A 22,857-nucleotide genomic window follows, 5' to 3' on the forward strand; every position below is an offset into this window, starting at 1 on the left:
TTGAATACAAGCAATATATGTTTTTTTTTCAACGAAGAACAATTATTGGTGTCTAGATCGAAGGAAAACCAAAACTGCAATTTTCTTGAAAAATGCTATGCGCATATACTTGTGCATGTTTGTGTATTTACCTGAGTGCGTTTGTGTGCTTCCATGTGTGTGTGCGTGACAATTTACATTTGTGCACTTTGGACTATAATAAAATTTTTTAAAATGTTCTCGGATATGGTGGGCAATGGGTTGTTGGTGTTGATAACACTTTGAAATATATTGGTGGGGTTCAAATATTGGTATCAATGGACACAAAGATAAATTATAATAAATTCATAGAAGCAGTTTTTTCTTGGTTAGACATCGATCGAAGTTGTAATGATGTAAAAATTTATATGCAAAACCCAACCACCTCTAGTGATTTATTGTATCAGATATAGGATGACTACGATGTTTGGATTGTCATGAGCCTATCCAAGGCACGCAAAAGAAATTTGTTATTTCTTGGTGTGGTTACAAGCCCTAAAGAAGCCATAACCAATTATGAACAACAGTATCTCAAACCGTTATAGAGTACACTCAAAAGATGTTTTGAGATGGAGGACATTCCAATAAATGATTTCAATCAAATGAAAAAAAATATGTGGTTGTGATGATGGTGGTATTGATGATAGTAGTGATGATGGTGGTAATGATGATGTGGGGGTTAGTCTTAGTGGGTTAGCTTTGAACAATTTAGATCATGAAATTCCAATACACTATGGGCTCATTCCCATTAATTTTCAAGCTTTAAATCCATTTTTTAGGGTCCAAAGTATAAGGATGTTAAAAATAAGGTATTGAAATTCATTTAGCTTCACCACAAGATGAGAGATTCAAAGTAAATGATCAGTTTGCCAGTAAAAAGGTTTTAATAGATATGTTTCACAAAAATGCATTGAAAAATGGCTATTTGTTCAAGGTGACAAGCTCAAATAAAAAAAGATGGGATATCAAAAGCAAATGAAAAGCATGAGGGGTGAAGTTAAGTGACTATGACGTTTACGTGTTGTGCAGGATGGAACAATTCACTTGTTCTTGAGATGTAATAATACCACATTATAGATAGGCTAACAAAAGAGCACTTGGTAAAATATTACATTTTATGTTTACAATGGCTAAATGTATCTATAGGTTGAAGGATATCATAACGGATGTAGCGAATAGGTATATAATTAATATCTCATACACTCAAGTTTGACATATAAAGAACTAGGTTTTGAATAAGATCTGAGGTTCACTAGAGGATTCATTACAACTTGGAAAGAAGAAACCTTTGCATTGTTACACACATTGAGACATATGAGATAATCGATTCCATTTTGCTTTATAGGTTTAGGGTGCTCAATTAGAGAATTTTGAGATAACCGATATCCTTTCATTTATATTGATGGAACATTCTTGAAATGTCTATATTATGAGACACTTTTTATTGTTGTGGAAAAGATGAAAACAACTAGATTTGCTTATTAGCATTTCGTATAAGGGGAAATGAGAAAACTATCACTTGGACTTTGTTTCTAAGAGCTTTACATTAGTGCATTGGTCATCTCCAAAAATTATCAATTATTTCAGATAGACATCATGTTATCACTTATTCTATTAGAGATATATTCTCGAATGCATACCACGGTTGATGTAACTATCATATAAAAGGAAACATGTATAATAGATACAAACAAATGAAACTTGTGGAAGCGTGACATAAACCTTACCATTTTCAACACAACTCAATACTGCCTATAAGACTGTTGCTTAAAAAAAAAAGTCAAAATCCAAAAATAACAATAAATAAATTGAAGAACAACTTGAAAAATTAATAGAATAGTGTATACCTATAGATATATAAATTATGAATTATATTCTAGTCTTTCATATGCCAAATTTTATTATAGATGAAAATGTTGATCACATCATTTGAATTATTTTTAGCAACAATAACATACTTTACCATAAGTTAATTACTAGTGACATGTAATATATATCAGCTTCTGACATAATTTCAAATGAATTAATATAAAGTGAGCCAAATGATGTAGACATTTTATGGTTACAAATCTAATTAAACAAACATCATATTTAAAAATAATTATTCCAAACCAAAAAATTAAATAAATAATAAATTCTATAGATCGTGAGATCCAATGTACCGACTTAATTTATAACTTATGAATATTAATTCGTCGGTTCACTGTATAAATTTATTTTAAAGATGTATTATAGCCATTGATTAATCACAAGGCTTTTGCCCAACAAAATTAGGCATCAATTTTAATATTCTGCGATCCTATATCGTTCTTTAAAGGGACGTCCCCTTCGTCCTCCTCCTTCTTCTCCTCCTCCATGTTGTGCTTTTGAAGATCTGCGTTATTCTTGTCAATGAATGGCACATCAGCATCAGCATCAGCATCAGCATCACCATCGGGATTATTATCATCGATGGTGCCAACATAAATGCAAGAGCACCGCTCTAGAGTTTTGAAAAAGACAGCCGCCACCCCATGAAGGAGCCATGCAGCCACTCCATCGAGCTTTTTGCACGCAACACAGACAGGTGGTGCGGTGGTTGCTGCTTCGACCTTCGGTTCCACCGTTTCTAACGAGCTGATAGATCTACAATAGCACCAGTTCGTGCATCTCCTAGGAACGTTAGCAGTATCCATTGTTTGACGATGAAATTAACGGTTATTACTAAAGGGTTTTGAGGGTTAATGTTAAATGAGCTTAAAAATATCAAAAATATGTTTATATATTACATATCACAATCTGCTAGATGAAATAGGGCAGGTTCTTTGGATGGGGACGAAGGATACTTGGCGAAAATGTCAAGGAAAGGGACAAGAATAAGAATATTATATTTATATGAATGTATGTAAAAATATAATAATGTTTATTCATTTAGTGGGGCAAATATTGGACCATCTATCCTGAGTTTTCTTGGTTCTACCGTTACGTCAATTATATATATTAAATTGGTTGTGTCAACGCTGAAATTGTGTCACTCACCACACTTGTTTAGGGCAACAAGTAGCCCCATTTCTTCTCCCGCTAAGCTCACTTTTTTATGTATAAAGGTTTCAGAGCATTGAAAGATAATTTTTTTTTTATATTTTTTAATACATATTGTACAAAAACAAAATTTTTAATAATACCGACACATCAATTTTTTCTCACATAATTGCACGACCAATAAAATTTTATCAAATTTTCTTATTAGGTTTTAACGTGGCCGTCCATTGTAGGAGATATGTTTGTTTATATCCCAACAACCAAGATTTGTTTTTGAGTAGGTGAAATATGAAGAGGGTTAGCTAAAATTTATAATAATTTCTTTTAAATAAATAAATTAATATTATATTACTAATTTTTTATATGTAAAATGGTACTTACCCTCATATTATTTGTGTAGTTAAATCTCATAATATATGCTCATGAAAATATAATTTTTTTCAATAATTACTTATTATATATTATATGATATCATAAAATATGTCTTCTTAAAATAATAATAGTAAAAAAATAAAAAATTTAAATATTATATTATTATCTTAAAAAATATCATAAATATTTTTTAAAATTTTAATATATTTCAATAATATTATTGTCTTTATAAAAAAAATGATTAATTTTTAACTATAATTTTTAAAATATATATTATTTTTTAATCTAATGATTATGAGTTCTCTGTTAACAGTAACCTTCCGATAATCTTGCTTTAATAGTAATTATAGCATTGGTTGAAAAACTTGTCAATGCGATGCAAGTTTCTATAATTCCAATTATTACAATGAGATTTGAATCTTTAGAAATATATATTTTTCATTCATGAGAATGACGTTGTTCATAAAAAAAACAAAAAAATATCTACCAAATCGAAGTAATTAATTACACCAAATCGGCTGGATTTAGCTCGGCTGGGCGCTGTGAAGATGTACAAATTTTGAAATGAATAGTTTATCTTTACTGGAAGAATTTACCCTAGAATCTATAATCCTATAATATAATTTATTACAGTTATTAAGAAACCCTAATCATCCTGTCCTGCAAAACTCTTCCCACCTAAATCTGGAAATATGGATTTATTTATTTGTTTATTTATGAAAAGTCATGTTCACTACTCTACTCTACGTACAAATTTGTTTTTGGGGAAAAATATTTTTTAAATTTATTTTACATATTTGTGAGTATCACTCCCCTGGTTATTACACTATTGATACCGTTCGGATGCAATTCCCCTCCTCCAATTGGATTCCTTTTAGATGCCGTTTGAAAAAATAACATTTGAAAATATTAAAATATCATTTTTTTTTATTCTAAGGATTATATTGAAGAGATTGAATTTTCAGATATTCTTATTGAAGAAGCGAAACTTTCAAATTTTTTTATAAAATAAAATAAATTTTTAGTATTTCCTATTGAAGATATTGAACAAATATAATTTAGATTGTTTGTTTTGTTTTGTTTGTGGTTTTTTTTTTAACAAGGTAATTAGTTTTGTACCTTCAATAGAAATTTGTGAAAGTTTAATTTATTCAATAGAAAAATTTGAAAGTTTAATCATTTTAATTAGCGTTAAATTTGATGCAAGTTTGTTTGAGCTTGAAAATGAGCTTAGCTTAAGCAAATTCAAGCTCGAGTTTGATCCTTATAGTTAAATATGTTTTAGCTCAAGTTTTAAAGGTGTTCCACTAGCCAAGGTCACAACCTTAGAAAATTTCGGTACAAATTAACAAAAACGACGTTATTTTGACTAATACATATCAAAACAATATTGTTTTAACTTTTTTTTTGCCTTATTACAGTACTAAACTGAGCTCAAAGCTTTGGATTGAGCTAAACACGAGCTTGAGTTTTCTCAAGCAAGTTGAGCTTAAATAACTTGAGACAAGCTCGAGCTTAGTTTCACTCAAATCAAACTAAATTCAAGCTTAGACAATTTTGAGTTCAGGTAAGTTAAAATCTAACTCCACCTTGGATAGAAGTTGAATCTTAGAAAGAAAAAAAAAAGAGTTGGATTTCTTTAACATGAAAAAAGAAATGATAATTTGATGCAGATTAATTATCCTTTATTATTCTTTATTTTTTAATAATTTATTCCTTTGATAATTTTAACTTTAATAAAATAAAATTTTCTAAATAAATTCATAACTTTAATTCTTACATAAATTATAATTCTAAATCATCTAAATCATTGAAATATGTACTTTTTATATCAAATATTTCTTTGATGAAAATTTATTACTAAATATATGTCATTTAAACATATATAATCAGATTTAAAAATAATCTAATTTTGAAAAGCTGTGAAAGGTAGCCATTAGAATCATTTTATAAATCTGATTATTTTAAATTAAATTCAAATTTAAAAGGTATTTACCAAACACTTTTATTATTGTAGCTTAGAATTTCGAACTTTATTTCTTAATTTGTAGCCATCACAAACATATTTTAAAGTTGAACATGCCCTAATGAACACATTCTTGAGCCTGAGCCCATCTTACTTGGCCCGGAATCCTTGAACAAAACGGGACTCCTACACAAATTATCATTAAAAGAATGTCTTAATTGCCAATTCAGTGAGATTCACCCATTGTGGCTTAAGTAAATGAATAATACTATGTGTATCTATTTAGTGAGATAAAGGTGGTAGTTGAAAATGGGTTAAAGAGTTTCATGGAAGTCTCCAGTGGTCAGAGATGTTGCCAGAAAGGAGAGGAAAGAAAACTCTAAGTTTTGGAGGGGAAAATGCGATTTTCTTAAACTACAGAACTTTAATCATGGGTGAAATTATTAGTTTTTAAAACTTAGGGATGAAAATGTAATAAATTATATTTTTTTAATATTACTGTTAAATTAACGATTTTACCCTTATCTTTAATTGAAAATTTTAACAAAAATTGACTTATTGGGTGGGATATTAGATTTTTGAAAATTAGCGAGTATCAATTTTGGATTCCATTATACCTTGGATGGGAATAAGTCTTTTGGCCTAATAAAACTATATATACTTACTTTAAGTATATAAATAAGTACATATTTGATGTATATATTATATAATTGAATAATTTTAAATTAAAGATAAAATAACATTCAATCTTATAATAATACATATAAGTGTGTACGTATTTATATGTTTAAAATATATATAGCATAGTATTACTTTTTCGATTATATGAATTGACTGATAATTTTTTGTGGAGATTGTCAACTAATTTTGATGTTGGTTAACAAGCAGAACAATTGAAAATGGACTGACAATTTATTTAAGGGACAGTTGGCTCAAATTCATATGCAAGCATGGGTTATATACTTACAGTTTGAAATTAAAAGCAATATGTGAAAGGGCCAATCCAGACAAAACAGATTATGGAGGGCACAATCAATTTCACCGCCTCTTTACAAACCATCCAGATAAGGCCGCCTCTTAAAAGGGCCAAGCCCAAGCCGGTAACATTGCCAGAGTTACCTTGTTGAGTGTTACTGAAATTTCTCATCTCTTTGTTCTTCGTATGACTGCATAGGGGTAAGATAGACATATCAATGGGTTGGGCTAGACCAGCCTCTGCTCAGCCCATTGGAATGGTGGGCTATATTGGATCAAGGTTCACCAGATGATGAAAGCCCATGACATGACCCACATTATAGTAAGCCCATGACGAGCGCCTTCTTTGTCTTCTTCTAGGAAGACGAATAACTTCGTCTTCCCAATAAAGCTCTTCATCTTCTCAACTTCATTCAACGACAGTTGGATGTCTAAGTGAGAGAAGAGAGATCGTTGAAGGGAGAGGAAGCATCGAGAGAAAGACCACTGATAATGACGCCGAAGTTTGAAAATTAAACCTTCTGAGGGAAAATGTCATTTTTTAAAACTTGACATAGGAAAAAATGGTTATTTTTTAGGGTTTAGGGAGGAAAAAGAGATAAAATTTTAAAGAGTTAGAGTTTTGTTAACTTTAACTAACCATAGTTAGATAAATGAGATTTTCAGAATTAAGAGGTGGAAACTTGAGAAAAAAGGATACTTTGGATGGGAATAAGTCCTTTGGCCTAAAAGAAACTCTAAAATTTTACTTAAACATCTTTACTTCTTGATAATTCCAAACTTTCTTCAATCTCTCAATCAAATTTTAATTATGTTTAACAATTTAGTTTTCATTTTTTTAATAATTTGTTATTATTATTATTATTTTTTTTGCTTTTTAATACTTTAATAATGAAAAAACTTAATATGTTTTAAATGAAAAAAAGGTTCAAATGATTGGGACGAATTCATTTTTTAGGCTCAAATGAGAAGGAATGGGTGCAATGTAAATATTACAAGAGTAGAAATAAGTAAGAGCAAAATTAGATCTCTTGTCCTAATACATTATTACAAAAATACTCTAGTTTACGAAATCTAAGTAAAGTAGGTGAGCAACAAATAAACCAGAAGAAGATAATGTCATTTCCTACTTTCGCTTTATCTGTTACTTCATTGGGATTTCTCAAAGTAGAACATGTAATGATATATGTGAATAAGAGATATAATTTTACTCTTACTTGTTTTTTCAAGTTATCTCTTACAATATTTACATTGAACCTATTTATTTTTATTTAAACCTGTAAAAATGAATTTATTCCAATCATTTGAACACCTTTTTTGTTTATAATATATCAAGTTTCTTCATTATCAAAACATTCATAAGAAAAATAATAATTAATAAAAATACAGAATTATAAAACAAACAGAAATTAAGTTATTAGATAGAATTAAAAATTGATCGAGAGAGTATAAGACTGAAAAATTATGTTTTAGGGAGATGGGAGAGTTTATATAGAAAAAAAAAGAAAAAAAATTTAATCATGGGCTACTAGCTAGGAAAAAGGGTGCAAAATCCTCTAATTTTCAATTTTTTTTAAAAATTTTGTCATGGTCAACTATAATAACAGGTTATGTCGAGTCAGCCTACTGTAGTAGTAGGCCATGCCTATTATATGGGCTATGTCAAAAATGTTGGCCTTAGCCAACCCAAGGGTCAACTCGAACCCCTTAACACTTCTAGGACAAGACTTCAATGGGGGTTATTGGGTTGCAACTATAACAAATTACAAGTAGAAAGAGTAGTTTGAAAGAGTACTTAGACAGTGAGTGATGGTGGTTGTTTGGGCGGTGGTTAGAGAAGGAGAGGTGGGGTGATAATTGTTGAGTTTTAATAGAATAATATTGTAATTTAATAAAGTAAAAAAGGAAAAATATACTAATTAATTATGGTCTTTTAAGTCATATAAAGTCAAACAATAAGGATAACATAGTAATTGTAGTCTTTGTAACTATATCAAAATTTAATTTTCATTAACACAATTAGGTTTTGGATAAAAAAACTTATGTGATTTATGCATTCAAGAAGAGATGAAAGAGATGTTTTTAAATCAGACCTTGAGTGGAAAAATGTTAATTACCCGACAAAATAAATAAAAAAGACAGATAAAATATAAGTCAAATGGAATTACTCTATTTTATTTCAATTTTTTGACCAATTATGCTACTAATCTTCACCTACAAAATTCTATTGTATGCCTTGGATCTTCATTAATTATCCACGCCACATGGAATGATGGAAATACCAAAAGTCCACCACATTGTCCCCACATTGTCATGCCCAACCATTAAGAAACGATTCAAATTCCCTATGTATGAAAACAAAAGCATGCAGTTGAATCATAACCAAAATTTTCCCTTCTCTTATTTTGGTAGATCAAAAGCTGCTATCATCTGTAAAATTAGTGTCCATGACAGTGAAGAATGATGGAGATTGATTGGAGGCAGCAGGTGATGGATACAAAGAAATATTAGTCAATAATAGCAAGCCTCAGGCTTACAGCATCCAGACGTGGGGTTTGCATACATTGGTTCCACCGGCCTTTGGTCCAATATTTAGCTCCATACATCATTCTCATGGTGAACAATTATCTATTTTTTCCCTCGGGAAAAGGGTTTTATAAATGTGGTGGGACACCAGTAACCACAATTTCATGCCCTAATAAACCCCACAGAACTTTGTTTGATTCCCAGATAAGATAAGCAACCCAAAGTAAGCTACGTGTTCCATTTTTCATACTCGCTATAAATGACACTCGATAGCTCTTTTTGACTACACATCACCGCCTGCCTCTATCGTACGAAACCAATCCAAATTATTGTAATTTGATTGTCTTACAATGATGGTCGGTTTGAACTATAGGCCCTTCTCTTGTTATAATTATTATGCTTAAATCCGAAAATAGACAAGGAAAGCAAATTATTGTAATTTGATTGCCTTAAAATGATGGTCGGTTTGAACTAGAGACTCTTCTCTTGTTGTAACTATTATGTTTAAATCCGAAAATAGACAAGGAGAGCCTTGTTTTCACCGACAAGTTCAATCGGGAAATCAAGGCCAATGCCTGGAGGAAGAAAATTAGAACTGGCAACTCATAAACGAACCTTATTCTTATTAGTTCAATAATACAAAACTGTGGATTAGCAGTTGATTGATACATGCTTTATCAAGTCAATTCTACTTTGATAAAGAAGAAACTCTGATTAAGTGGGGAAAGGGTTAAATCTTGTATCAGTAAGCTGTTCATATATATTTTTTCCTTTCATGGAGCCCACGACACATGCAAACAAACATGAAATGGGGAAAATTTATGGTCTTGCATTAATTTTATATGTTCAACTTTCCACAAATGTCAGACAAATAAATCATACGAGATCAAAGAAATTAATTAGTAATTGATCTTGACAATTTGTTACTGTAAAGTCATAGACTGCCGGGGGATTCATCGTTTCTCACCATGAAAGGTTCATCATTCATAAAGAATAATTAAGGATATTTTTAATTGGTGATGGTGAATCATAATGGGGCAGACTCTAATACAATATTCTTACCATCTTTCCAGAACCTTTTTTGAAATTAACGCAAGACTAACAGTTATGCACCTAATAATTGAAGACAGAGAAGATGCTCACTACTGATAAACCATTCTTTGGTTCTGTATGAGATCCTTTGTGATGCTGGCTGCATGTTAGTTTTGACAGAAGTTTTTAATGGATATTAAAAAGTGAAGGATTATCAAGAGTTGGTATATAAAGCTGGTTTCCCTGAAGTGTGTCTAGGGAGGGCATAAATAATTAAAAAAGGTCCATTGTTGAAGGTGAGAATTTAGGATTGCACAAAAGATACATCAGCGACTTATTAAAGGAAGTCCTTAGTATTTTTTGTTGTCTGAAACACTGAGTTTGAGTGGAGGTCTCTTTCCACCACGTTTTGTTAATGGAATATCTATGATATTGCGTAGATGTGTCATCAGAGTCACGAGAGCCCAACACCACCAGGCTATTAGCTCGCCTGTGACTGATGAACTGGTGATGGAGATTGACGTCTAACGTACGTTTGCGTGGCTGAATGTTTTACTTAAGTAATAAGATTTTCAATAACATGTTTTTATTTTTATTTTTTTTATGGTTTATTTTGGCAAAGTCTCATAAAAATGAGTTTATTAGAGAGAAGTTTACGACAGCATAGTTTCATGACTCTCATCAAAGAGTTTCTGCAAAAATTGTTGAGATTCAAAATCAATAAAATTATATGTACAAATTTTTTATACATAGATATGTATACACATGAATGTGTTATATGTAATAAAGTGATTTTAAATTAATAATAAAATAATACACAATTATATATATATGTGTATATATTTATGTATTAAAAAATTGCTTATTCAAAACAACCTAAAAGACTTATTTTGCTTCACAGAAACTCTTTTGACTGATAGATAATTCCAACAAAATTAAGAGATAATTATAAGACAACCACAAATTAAGGGTTTATACAAAATTAATTATTTTTGTATCCACTGTTAAAAATTTTCTTTTTTAATTAATAACCCACAAAACAAAACTAACTCTACGATGTATTTGATTTGAATAATGTTTGATCATAAAATCGAAAGACTACGAAAAAGATAAATTATTTAGAGATTTTTTGCATATAAATTACTATTATATTTGATAAAAATTTATTACATCATTATTGGTAATAAAATATTTTTACAATTTTTTATTATTTGATAAAATAAATAAAATAATGTTAATTATAAAAAGTAAATTACGTGATAATCCTTTATATACTTCAATTAAACCCTCTAAGATTACTCATCCTCAAGAAACTTTTGCATATATTAAAATTTTGATAAGAATTATTTAATTAATTTAAATAACAGTGTGTGCAAATATAAAATAAGTCTCTTGTTCAATAATAGGCAACATAAAACAAAATAATAATAATAATAAAAGATCAATGATCATATTTTTGTATCCAAATTCCATGAGCATGTACCCTACCACTAAAATAAAGAATTGAGAGCAATAACATTTATATACAAATAGTGTTATATGTATAATTTTGTATATAAATAATAACGTATTATCATATGATTAGATAATTAAAAATAAAAAATAAAATATTTAATCACATAGTAACACATCATTATTTACACATAAAGTTACGCATATAATATTATTATTATGTATAAATATAAAAGAAAATTCGCAATATGATGGCATGAAAGTCAACAAAAAGTTTGACGTTAAATAAGTCGAGTGACCATAAGAAAATAATTAAGAAATGTGCAGTAACAAAATCATTTAAATCGTGAGGGAAAGAGAGGATTCAACTACCATATCATATCACGCAAGATTAGTTGGAATGTAAATTCATTAAGTTGGATAATCAAATGCATAAAGCTTGCTTTACCTACCGAAAGGAATTCAACAAGAAATACTTTTGACTCTTCCCACCAATCTAAAATATCCATATATGCCGCAATTTTCATTCCATTTCTCATTCCTTTTCTCATTCCCATTTGCTTTATTATTAACACTACTTTTAATTACATTGTCTTTGGTTCCATAGTAAAGTAAACACACCAAGAGCAAAGCCCTGAACTTAATTAGATTGCCGACTTGTATGAATAGTCTATTTGTTTAACATGTTAATGATATATTATAGTAGTTTTAATCTACTTATTGAAATGTTTTCTATTATTATAAATGTTGCTACTTATATTATTATTTAGGCCGAAAGACTTATTCCCTCCCAAGGTATATTATATTTTAAAATTAATATCCGTTAAATATTGAAAACTTAAATCCATTCATGAGCTGTTAAAATTAATCGGATTAGTTAACTTTATCTATTTTCTCTCGTGTTTAGATAAAAATATTAAAAAAACTAAAAATTTATTACATTTCTCTGTTTTAGTTTAAAATTGTATATTTGAAAAGTAATTATTCATCTCTTAAAGTTTTTTCTTCTCCTCTCTAGTCGTTGGCATTTTCTCTCCTTTTCAATCGTCTTCATCGATAACAAAGGAGGCAAGGAATGGTGACAAGAGAGATCAGAGGGAGAGAAAACATCAACAACTACAAAAGAGGTGTCAAAAAAGGGAGAAAGAAAAAGATAAAAACCTTAAAAAAGAAAATTTAACATTTCAAAATTTAATTCTAAAGAAAAATATTAATTTTTTAAACCTAGAGAGAAATAGGCATATTATCGATTTAAATAACGATATTATCTTCAAAACTTAATTAATTCTTTTAATTTTAATAATTTATATATAAATATTTACATTTTCATTATTCAGCAAATATCAATTTAAAAATATAATAAACCGGTAGTGGGAATAAATCCTTGGCCCTATTATTTATGATAAGAAGAAAACTAAAAACAAGAAAAGTCAAAAGATCTCATATAGCAAAAAATAGTGTAGATTTCAAATGCGTCTCTCTCTTTCCAATTAATTTGTTTGACCGCCGACTTTTATGAATCATGAATCATTTATTGCTTTTTATATATACCTGTTTTTCCCGTACTTACTTGCATCGATTCATATTTTTCAAAGTTGATAGCGCCGCATGGATTATGCGAACTTTAGAAACAAAACATTAGATTAGGGTTTCAATATCGTTAATAAAATGGTATACGTTAAGAAAAAACATTGATTAATTATGAGAAACAAACAAGCTCATATGAAGGGAATAATATTATGACCAATTAAACAAGTATAATATGAAAGATGTGATCTTTGACTAATTAATTAATATTTAAGAATAACGAACATGTACGGCATGTGAATGTAACAATTAGCTAGGGCTAAAATAAAAATATTTATCATATTTTGGTCGTTGAAAATTATAAATTCAATTGCATTACGTGATTCAGTGGATTTCTTTCAATGCGACTTGATATACATCATGTAATAAAAAAATGAAGACGTCTTTAATTTGTTGATTATTCATACTGAAGAATCTTCTAAACCTTAGTCAGTTTGAATTGTAATGAGATATTGTGCTAATTTTGTTTCCTTTTAATATCACTTTATATTTCTTCAATATCGGCGGATATTATGTAATGCCTAATTGTCAGTTTTAGGGTTATTAATACAAGAACCTTCGATTAAGAAAAGAATACATTCGACCAAGTCAATAATTTTGTTTGGAAATTAGGGTTCTTATTGAGAGAGAATCCAAATGACATTATACCCATGAATCAAGGGACGACTTGTGACCACCCTATTTTTTATTTTTTAACTTGGGGCTTTGCCCATATTTTTAGGATTAATAGATCGAACTCATAATTATTATACTAGATAAGTTAAGGTTTCACAAATATAATAAATGTTCGAATCTATACTTTTACTTAAAAATTTTAATATTTTATTAGTTTTATTAACTATTGGAAACAATTTAAACATGTTAAATCAAATTTTGTAAATTACAGTAAACATAATTTCAATATACTCGACTTCAAGTTTACAATGAAGCCCATTCGAATACTATGTGAGGTGTTGACATGAGTCATTTTCACAACCGCATTTACCCCACATATTGCATTCTTTTAAGAGACTTGATTTATGTGTAATTTTGGTTTTGTGTTTGGAGAAAAAGAAGAGTAAACTTTTTCTAGAAAGATATTGCATTTTTTACACTTGAGAGAAGAGAGTTTTGGACTTTAAATAAAAGTTCAACTGTTAAGAACTTCTATACTAACTATCGTTGAGAATAAAAATAAATCAAATCAAGCTGACCCGTCATAGGTGGACTCAAATCTAATACTAACGCTCGACAATCTTAATTTGCCTGTAAACCAAAAAAAAAAAAGGATAAACAAAGCCTATGAAACTAATATAATATACAAGGTGTTATTATTAAAGTTGGTTCATGGATCTCTATATTTTATCGTAAGATTACATGTTCCGTGAGATAATAATTTTTTTTTTCCAATGTACATGACATAAAAGGTATGAATTAGTAAATTTTTTTATATTAGAATTTCTTCAAGAGTGATGTCCATTGGCTGGACGCAACTGGGAACCAGCCTGTTATGCCACTAATTTTACTAATGGTTTGTGAACTAATTCACTTTCTCACATGAAAGAGAGTCAATAGTCGCCCTAGTACTTAATTACGTTTTGAATATTTTAAAGTCTTCTAATTAACGTAAGCGGGTATTCTGGCACTTATTGTTCTCATCTCCTGTTTGTTCATCAATCACACCCCAAAGGGTACGAAAAATCTTTGCAGAAGATTTCTTCCCCGTCTATGTCTTCCAGTCGTTTCTAGAATCCACAGCATAACATGCCCTTAATCAAAGGCGGACAAGTTTTGCCACCCAAACTAGTTTGAATAATGAAAGATGATGAATCTACAAAACAAAGAGTTTGAATTCAAGAGTTATTAACGTTATACTAAAATTAAATTCTGAGCTTTATTCCAGTTTCATTAAACAATATATTGTTGAAATATAGAAGAATTGGAATCTCAAATTAAAAACTATATATGATCAATATTTTAAAACCCAGATTGATGGGCAAACTGATTGTTTCATCAGTTATATCTTGACTGGTTCAACCTATTTTTAAATAGTACTAAACATTTATAAAAATTTTAAAACATAAAATATATGACATTCACTAGAACTTAGGAACAACTTTGTATAATTATCAGTAACAACCGAATATATTTTTTATTTGGTTTGAGTAAATTTTACGTAAGTCAATATTTATATATAAATCGGACTGTACTATAGTTGGTTTGCAATATAATCGATTAAATTGACTAGTCTGATCTAGTTTTAAAAAACTATTGACATAAACTACTCACATAAAATTCTTGAACATCAAACCACTATTATTAACTACATTAAAAAAAAATTCATTAATGAATAAAAATGTAAATCTATTGAAAAATAAAATATACACAAATTAAATGAAATGGTTTGTTAGTATTTGTTCCAATAAACAATCATTGGTTTACTTGACTATCGATAGATAAACCCTTCTCTTAGTCTCAAGTTGATAGATCTTCTTAATTGTAATATCCCATATATGGATAATATATATTTTAATTGATCAAGCCTAATTTGATCTGTTCAATATGATTAGTTCAAAGTCGAAGGGATAATCCAACTCAGATGAAGTTTCTTATCAACCAAAAAAAAATTTACTATTTACTCCAATAAAGAATCATTGGTTTAACTGATAAACTCTTCTCTTAGTCTTAGGTTGATAGATCTTCTTAATTGAAATATATCGTATACAGATAATACATAGTCTAATTGATCAAACCTAATTCGATTTATTCAACACGATTAGTTTAGCATCGAAAGGATAATCTAACTCAGATAGAGTTTCTTATTAAAAAAAAAATTTAAAGGCAAACATTAATACTTTCCTTTTATTTTTTTTAAATTAATACACTCATATTGCCTATTCTTTTAAATTTACCAATATTAACTTTTTTATAACAAAAAATCTCACCCAAATTAAACTGTTTTTTAAAATTATACTAATCATACTAAACCCCAATATATTGACCTGTGTATTATATTAATTTACCCATATTAATTACTCTTAACTATCCGCTCACCTAGTCTAATACTGTATTATTAATGACGCACTAAAAACATGTCCTGGCGATATCAACGAGGGTTTTAAAATCTTTAATATTTTTTTTACTTTAATTTTATCTCTTAATATTACCTATATTATGCAATAATATATGTTATTTAGAGTTATATAATAATATATTAGAATTTATTTTTGTATTTACATCTATTGCTAATACACGAAATACTATTATTATCTTAATTTTTTTTAAACATTGTTATTTTTCCTTTTTTATGAGAAACTTTAGTGTGTACTTTTTCCTTAAGCGGTTTCCCCAATCTCCCAGTCAATTTCACACGCTAATTTATTTATTTATTTAACCTTCTCTCTGTCACCCCTTCGGCCCTCTCTATAAATTGACCGCAAAGTTCAATTCCCTCAGTGTCTCAAATCCATCTAAATATAATATTATTTCTCTTCCAAATTCCATCATGGCTAAAGTTAAGGTTGGCACCCTCTTCATGGTACTTCTCCTCGTACTGTTCTCAACACTAATCCACGCCGCCCGTCCAGAACCAGCTTTTCCCAACCATTCTCCTACAAAAACCCAACTGGTTAGTTGATATTTTAATCTTTTTCTTTTTCTTTTTTATATTCTTCAGAAGAAAAAAAAAAGATAATTTATCCTTTTCTTGTTGATTTACATATCTTTTTGGGGTTTTGATAGGTAGATGTAGCGGGAGATGACTGCCAAGGAGGCTCAGATGAAGAGTGCTTGATGAGAAGAACTCTTGTTGCTCATACTGATTACATCTATACCCAGAAGCAGCATCCTTGAGATTTTCTTATTTTACAATTTAGTTTTATTACAGTAACTATGCATAAGTCAGTCAGTCTGTCACTCTGTTGGCTTCGCTATATAGCGTGGCTTATTTCATCCCAGTCTGGGATACAACGGATCACTGATTTATCTACGTCTGTTACTTCTTCACTCTGTTTATCAAGTAAAGTTATGAAGTTTGAACTTATAATGGGCTTCATTCTGTAAATATATTTATTTTCTGATTGTTCTTCTTTGTGCTTCACTTGGGTAAACAACCTTATTCAGAGTAATTATGGTTCAAAATGAAGAAATTTCAAAAAAAAAAAGCAGACAATATCGTGTGACCATTGGCAAATATATAAGACATTATTAATATGCATATGCATATTTAAGGTGAAGCTAATTAGTCAAAAGGAAACTGAAAGTAATTTAAACCAGATTTGGATTGATGTAAACTCTCACCTAAACACGAAAGCTAGATTCCTTGGCTGCTAAGGTTTTGCTCCTTGCTGAAGCCGATTTTCTATTAAATGCTCAGCTGGGAAAGTGAAAAGGCAGATCCTAGTTGCTGAAGATAGTTAACAGTTGAGCGAAAATTATATGGCAGTTGGCTATGAAATCAAAATAAATGAACTTGTGAAGTGTTCAGCGTTATCTTCCTTTTTTGTTTCGATTCAGTACACACCTGTTGACGGGCAATTCAGATTTTACATTAATGGCAAATAGCTACTCTCTCCACTACAAGTAAATGAACCATAAATCCACAATTGGGCCTTTATCTATACAGCTTTTGACTATCAATTTTGCGGCCGTGTATTAAGTTAGCAAGTTATGAAACTGGTGAAACAGAGGTTTCCCATGGTTTTGCAACCAACCATTTACCCCCAAGTTAGACCTTCTTGATGTAATGAATGATTTCAGCATTTCATGCAAGTGGGTTGAGTAGTTTGGATATTCATGTTGTGGGCGGCGATTAAGTGATGAAGAACAAAATATAACGATAAATTAAAGGTGTTGGGAAAAAAGTAGAGCCCTTTAGATTGTTAAATGTTTTGTAGCGTTGTGGGTTAATGCTATTATGAATAGATACACACCTACTGGCTTTTAGTCACATATTTTCTTATCATTCATACGGCAGAGCTACAGCATACGCGCTTAAGAGAGAATCAACTTGTAACTTATCTTTCTGCAGCCTCCACCAGAGTGTAATTTGTTAAAATTTTATGTTTGGAGTAGCCAAAACGGCTCTCACATAAATCCTATTTGATAATGTTAGAGAAATATAAACAAAAGAAATTGAGAGAATGTTTTTTTTTATGTGATAGTCAAACAAGTTTATATCTAGTCCTTTTATAATATAATTAAGGAAAAAGATTAAGGAAATTGTCTATAACTAGATATATAATTAGGGAGCTAATGATGGATACAATTAGGGGGAGAATGGTGGGATTAGTCTTACAATTAAGGGAGCTAATAGGGGATACAATTAGGGAGTTAACATTGGAGCTAATGGTGTAATATTACTAACATCCCCTTTCATACTCAAGATGGTTATGTATTAGTCATGTAAAGTTGGTCAAAAATAGTATGAACGCGGAAAGTTAATTGAGATTGAATAAAGAAATTTACGTATTGATCTTGGGAGGAAATAAGACTAGAATGAATAGTACCCTAATGCACATGACACTAATAAAGTGGCAATCAATCTCGACATGTTTAGTGGGCTCATGTAATACATCATTGTGAGCAATCTGCATAGTTTGTGATTGTCAAAATAAAGTGAAGTAGTGGATGAACAATTGATCTTAGGAATTGATTTGAGCTAAGTTGGCTAGAGCTTAATTGTCAACTCAACTTATACAAGCCCGAAAGAAACTTGACTTATATGAGTTTGAGCTTTAGCTCAAGTCTAAGGGTTTTATTTGTTGAGCTCAAGCTCAAGCCTAAAGGTTTTATATCATCAAACTTAAACTCGAACTCAAGTTTAGGAGTATTCGACACATCAAGCTCATAAGTTTGTAAAAGTTTGATTCAAATCGATAAAAACGATATTGTTTTGACCAATATACATCAAGACGATATCGTTTTGGCTTGGTTACAACATTAAGCCAAACTTAGTGAGCTTAACTCGATATTGTAAATAAATTTAAGTTAAACTTGATTTTTACTCCCCTTAAGTAAAGCCAAACTCAAACTGGTTTGAGGGGAACCCATCAAACTTGAGCTTGACTCTTTCAATCTAGTTGGCTCAAACTTAAACTCAGTTTGACTTGAATCCACCCTTATATCCTTATATCATAAAGTAGTCATCATAACCATATAAGTTGAGAAATAGTGTTAGCAAGTGTTATTTATTGAAGGAAACATTTGTGGCAGCAACAATAAAATTCAAGGGCTGAGAAATCTTTGATGAGGAGTGCTAACCAAACGTCTATTTAGCTTGCGAATGATAGTAATGAAAAATAGTATGACTAGGTTTCTTAATTACAATAATTGCAAAAATCCCTTTTTGATAATTTAGAGAATTGTAGAGAAGCTAAAGACAAAGTCAGAGCAATAAAAGTAGTAATGGTAAGAACAACATCAGTATACAATGAGAATTGCTCATTTTGAAGTGTTTTCTAACAAGTTTTTTCAAAGAGCAAATCGTTGATCACAACTTCAAGAGAAGGTGATGGGTGATGATGAAGCAAAATATCATTAATAGATTCAAACTTAATGCTACAAGTCATTAGAAGATGCCTAACACGTTAGCGATCACAAAGTATAACATAAGTAGCAACTATAAAGGTGTTGTCATATTCAAGAACACATTATGTTAATTGATCCCAAAAAACTTGTAATTCGGAGATATAATTGTGGATGGTTTGTTCAATTTACTACTTCATGTGATGGAGATGTTTATTGAGCTAAAGCTGAAGCATGTTATCATAAATAGAACAATGATCTTTCACGAAATTTCATATCTTTTTAGGAGAGTTATATATGTGAAATTATAACTTTATACTTGTAACACAAGTACTGAGAAAGCAGGTTAAGATTTGATGATTTTTCTCTTCCCACCTTTTAATGTGTTCATTGTACTTTTCTTTAGATTCATCAGTATTATAGCAGGTTTAGGGATCTCGTTCGTTTTATGTCACTAAAGAAAGGATCCTTTAAGAAATTTTCACATCTCTTTGGACCATAGATCATAATTTGAACCATAAAGGTGATAATAATAGGATGAGAGTCATGTTGAACAACTTTAAAGGAATCCTTAATGAAGACAAATAACTCACACAAAAGAGGATAATGAACCTTCAAAGTGACGCATGAAGGCAAAATTGGAAAATTTTGATTATTAAAATGGACTCAAAAAAGTTAAAAACTTTAAAAACCGATTGGTTAAAGTAGAAAGTTGTCTGGTCAACAATTTGAGGTGAAAGAATCAAATGCAACAAGTTTATTGTGCAATTGAAATGTGGCATGCGCTAAATGGTGAAACATTGGTTTGATGTAGAAGGATAATAATATCCTTGTTGATGTGGCATAGTGTTAGAAGAAGAAAGTGCATGTGGTGTGTGAAAGACAACACTGCTTTATTGGGGCACTATCATTAGAGTTGCACTTGTTAATTGTGATGAGATGAAGCTTTTGATTTGGTTAAAAGTTTTTTCTAATGATAAAGATAAAGAATGACAACGAAGAATAATGTAATTAACATTGTAGAAGGACACATAATTCTTCAGCAATCATAAAATGTTAGCAAAAAAACACATCTTGATAAAAAATTTGATACCATATTATCTCTTTGGTGAGAGTTGAGATGAGCCATCCATCTATGTTGGCATTAGATGACACATGGATTGGACCCAATCATGTCACATTGTTATGGAATTACTCTATATAGAAATTTCTTTGTCAAACATTTTGTACTTAAACCAAACGTCAGTTGTTATGCAAAAAGCCAAATCTTCATCACAAGTAATTATTATATTAACAATAATTCATATTTTATAATATGCTTTAAAGAGATATTATCATTCGTTTTTTTAAATGTATTTGAAAAATGTTGTAAAGTTAGGTGGCAATCAACCATGCAAGTCTTAAGGTGGCATGCTTATTTGCAAATTGAAACCAAGTGTTGTGCATATTGGCATTCACCCATTGGATAGGTAGGTGGCAAAATCTAGTTTAAATACCTCATCCTACACAAGATGTACTAATTTGAGAGAATTAGAAATAAAAAACACTTATCTTCTTCAAGTTCTCAAACTTTTGTTTACTTAAGTCTAATCCCTCTTCTTTTATAATCATAATTTTCATTATGTTATTTTATTATTATTATTTCAATAGTAAGTTTGACCAAAACAAAGGTTTTAAATATCAAATATTTAAAGGTGAAAATTCTAGATGTAAATTACAAAGTTAAAGTTTGATGGGGACTAAGGTTTTAGATATCAAATGTTTATAGTCTAAGTTTTGAATTCCCTAATTAACCCAAAATTTTGAGATTTTTTTGCCATGATATGGATTTTTTTATTTTTTTTATTTATAGGTTTTAGAACATCAAACATCATAAAGTGTCAATGCATTGCTTTTAAACTTGATGTAAGAACTACTTGAAATGGACTTTTGACTCAATTTTTCATCTTGATGCAATGAATCTTGAAAATGTTTAACTACCTAAAAAAAATCTTAACAATGTTCTAAAAGAAGGCAACTCAATGTCCTAATTGGATCGAGCAAAAGTAACAATATTTTTTTGTCATCACATATAAGAAGAATGGAAAAGTGAATATATCACGGTAACAGATTTACTCAAGTTGTGAAAACACTTAAGAGAAAGATTTGATTACTATAAGTCAATATTACTCCTTACAACTCGACATATCAATGATTGCAACATGTTAAAATAACTAATGGTTATAATTTAACATAATTTAAAATCACTTCTTTGTAGAGGTTATGTGAAAAAAATTTATTCAATAGATATATGGTAAGAGAAAACATTTTAAACTTTTTGTTCTTCCAACATGCTCTTGGTAGTAATATTAGAAATGTAAGTAATTTCTAAGGATATTTTGAATTGCTATCATGCTTACTTGTTGCAAAGCAAAATAATGAAATCTTACTAAGGAAGCATCAAACTAGTCCAACTGGTGATGTTTCATTTCTCGAAGTGAATGCCACTAACCATGGTGGTAATTCTAAATGAGATTATAGTCGTAGACACAGACATGATTGAAATAATTCCTAACCTTGAGGTATTTGTATAAAGAAATTCAAACAAAACTAAACATCGTGTGATGGTTTTATTTTGATAATATGATGCATAATATACACTATAAACAAATTCTATAGCGTCATAGCTTAATATTATTTTTATGTTAAATTTTTAAAAATACTACTCCATCGCACACATGAATATTTTGATGTCATAATGAACTAAAAATGTCTCTTTTTAACTAATTATATAATTAGTTGTACATCATTATATCTCATATGATAATCCAATGGTGGGGTTCTCAACCTTCAATGTTACATGGATATGGTTGCATCTTACATTTATTCCCAAATGAGAGTTTAATGTCTTTCTTAATCCTTGATATGTTGTATCTTCTTTAATAATCAACTATCTTTGTTTTCCATCAATATAGGTTATCATGTTGTTGTCAGTTGAAATCCATGACTCTAACTAACCTAGACACGTCAATTGGGCCGGATCGAATGGAGGCCCAACACAAAGCACGAAAAAAAAGTATAGCATGAGAAGACCTAACCCGGTATTGTAGCGTGTCGGGCTAGGCCCATAGGCCTATTGGGTCAGGCCTTAGACTTTAATATTAAGCCCATGGATTGGCCTGACTCGACTCGATATTGTTAAAAATAAAAATAATTTTTTTTCTTACTTTTGCCGGTAGAAGCAAGGCTTCTGCCTTGTGTGCTTCCTTCTGCCTTGCGGTAGAAGGCTTTTGCTACAAGGCAAAAGTCTTGCTTCCCTTTGCCTTATGACAGAAGTCTTGCTTTCCTCTGCCTTATGACAGAAGTCTTGTTTTCCTCTGCCTTGTGGCAGAAGCCTTGGCCTCTTTAATTTTTTTTTAAAATTT

General features: G+C 29.9%; 1 protein-coding gene across 1 annotated transcript; it reads left to right on the plus strand.

Moving 5' to 3' along the window:
• The first annotated feature begins 16,360 nt into the window (after window positions 1-16,360).
• On the plus strand, window positions 16,361-16,970 carry LOC123229807 (putative phytosulfokines 4). Its single transcript, XM_044655786.1, has 2 exons — window positions 16,361-16,556; window positions 16,670-16,970. The coding sequence occupies exons 1-2, from the start codon at window positions 16,434-16,436 to the stop codon at window positions 16,778-16,780; spliced, it is 234 nt and encodes a 77-aa protein (XP_044511721.1). The 5' UTR covers window positions 16,361-16,433; the 3' UTR covers window positions 16,781-16,970.
• The last annotated feature ends 5,887 nt before the right edge of the window (window positions 16,971-22,857 follow it).

This window comes from Mangifera indica, chromosome 1 (genome assembly GCF_011075055.1).
Source record: "Mangifera indica cultivar Alphonso chromosome 1, CATAS_Mindica_2.1, whole genome shotgun sequence".
Classification (NCBI taxonomy): Eukaryota; Viridiplantae; Streptophyta; class Magnoliopsida; order Sapindales; family Anacardiaceae; genus Mangifera; species Mangifera indica.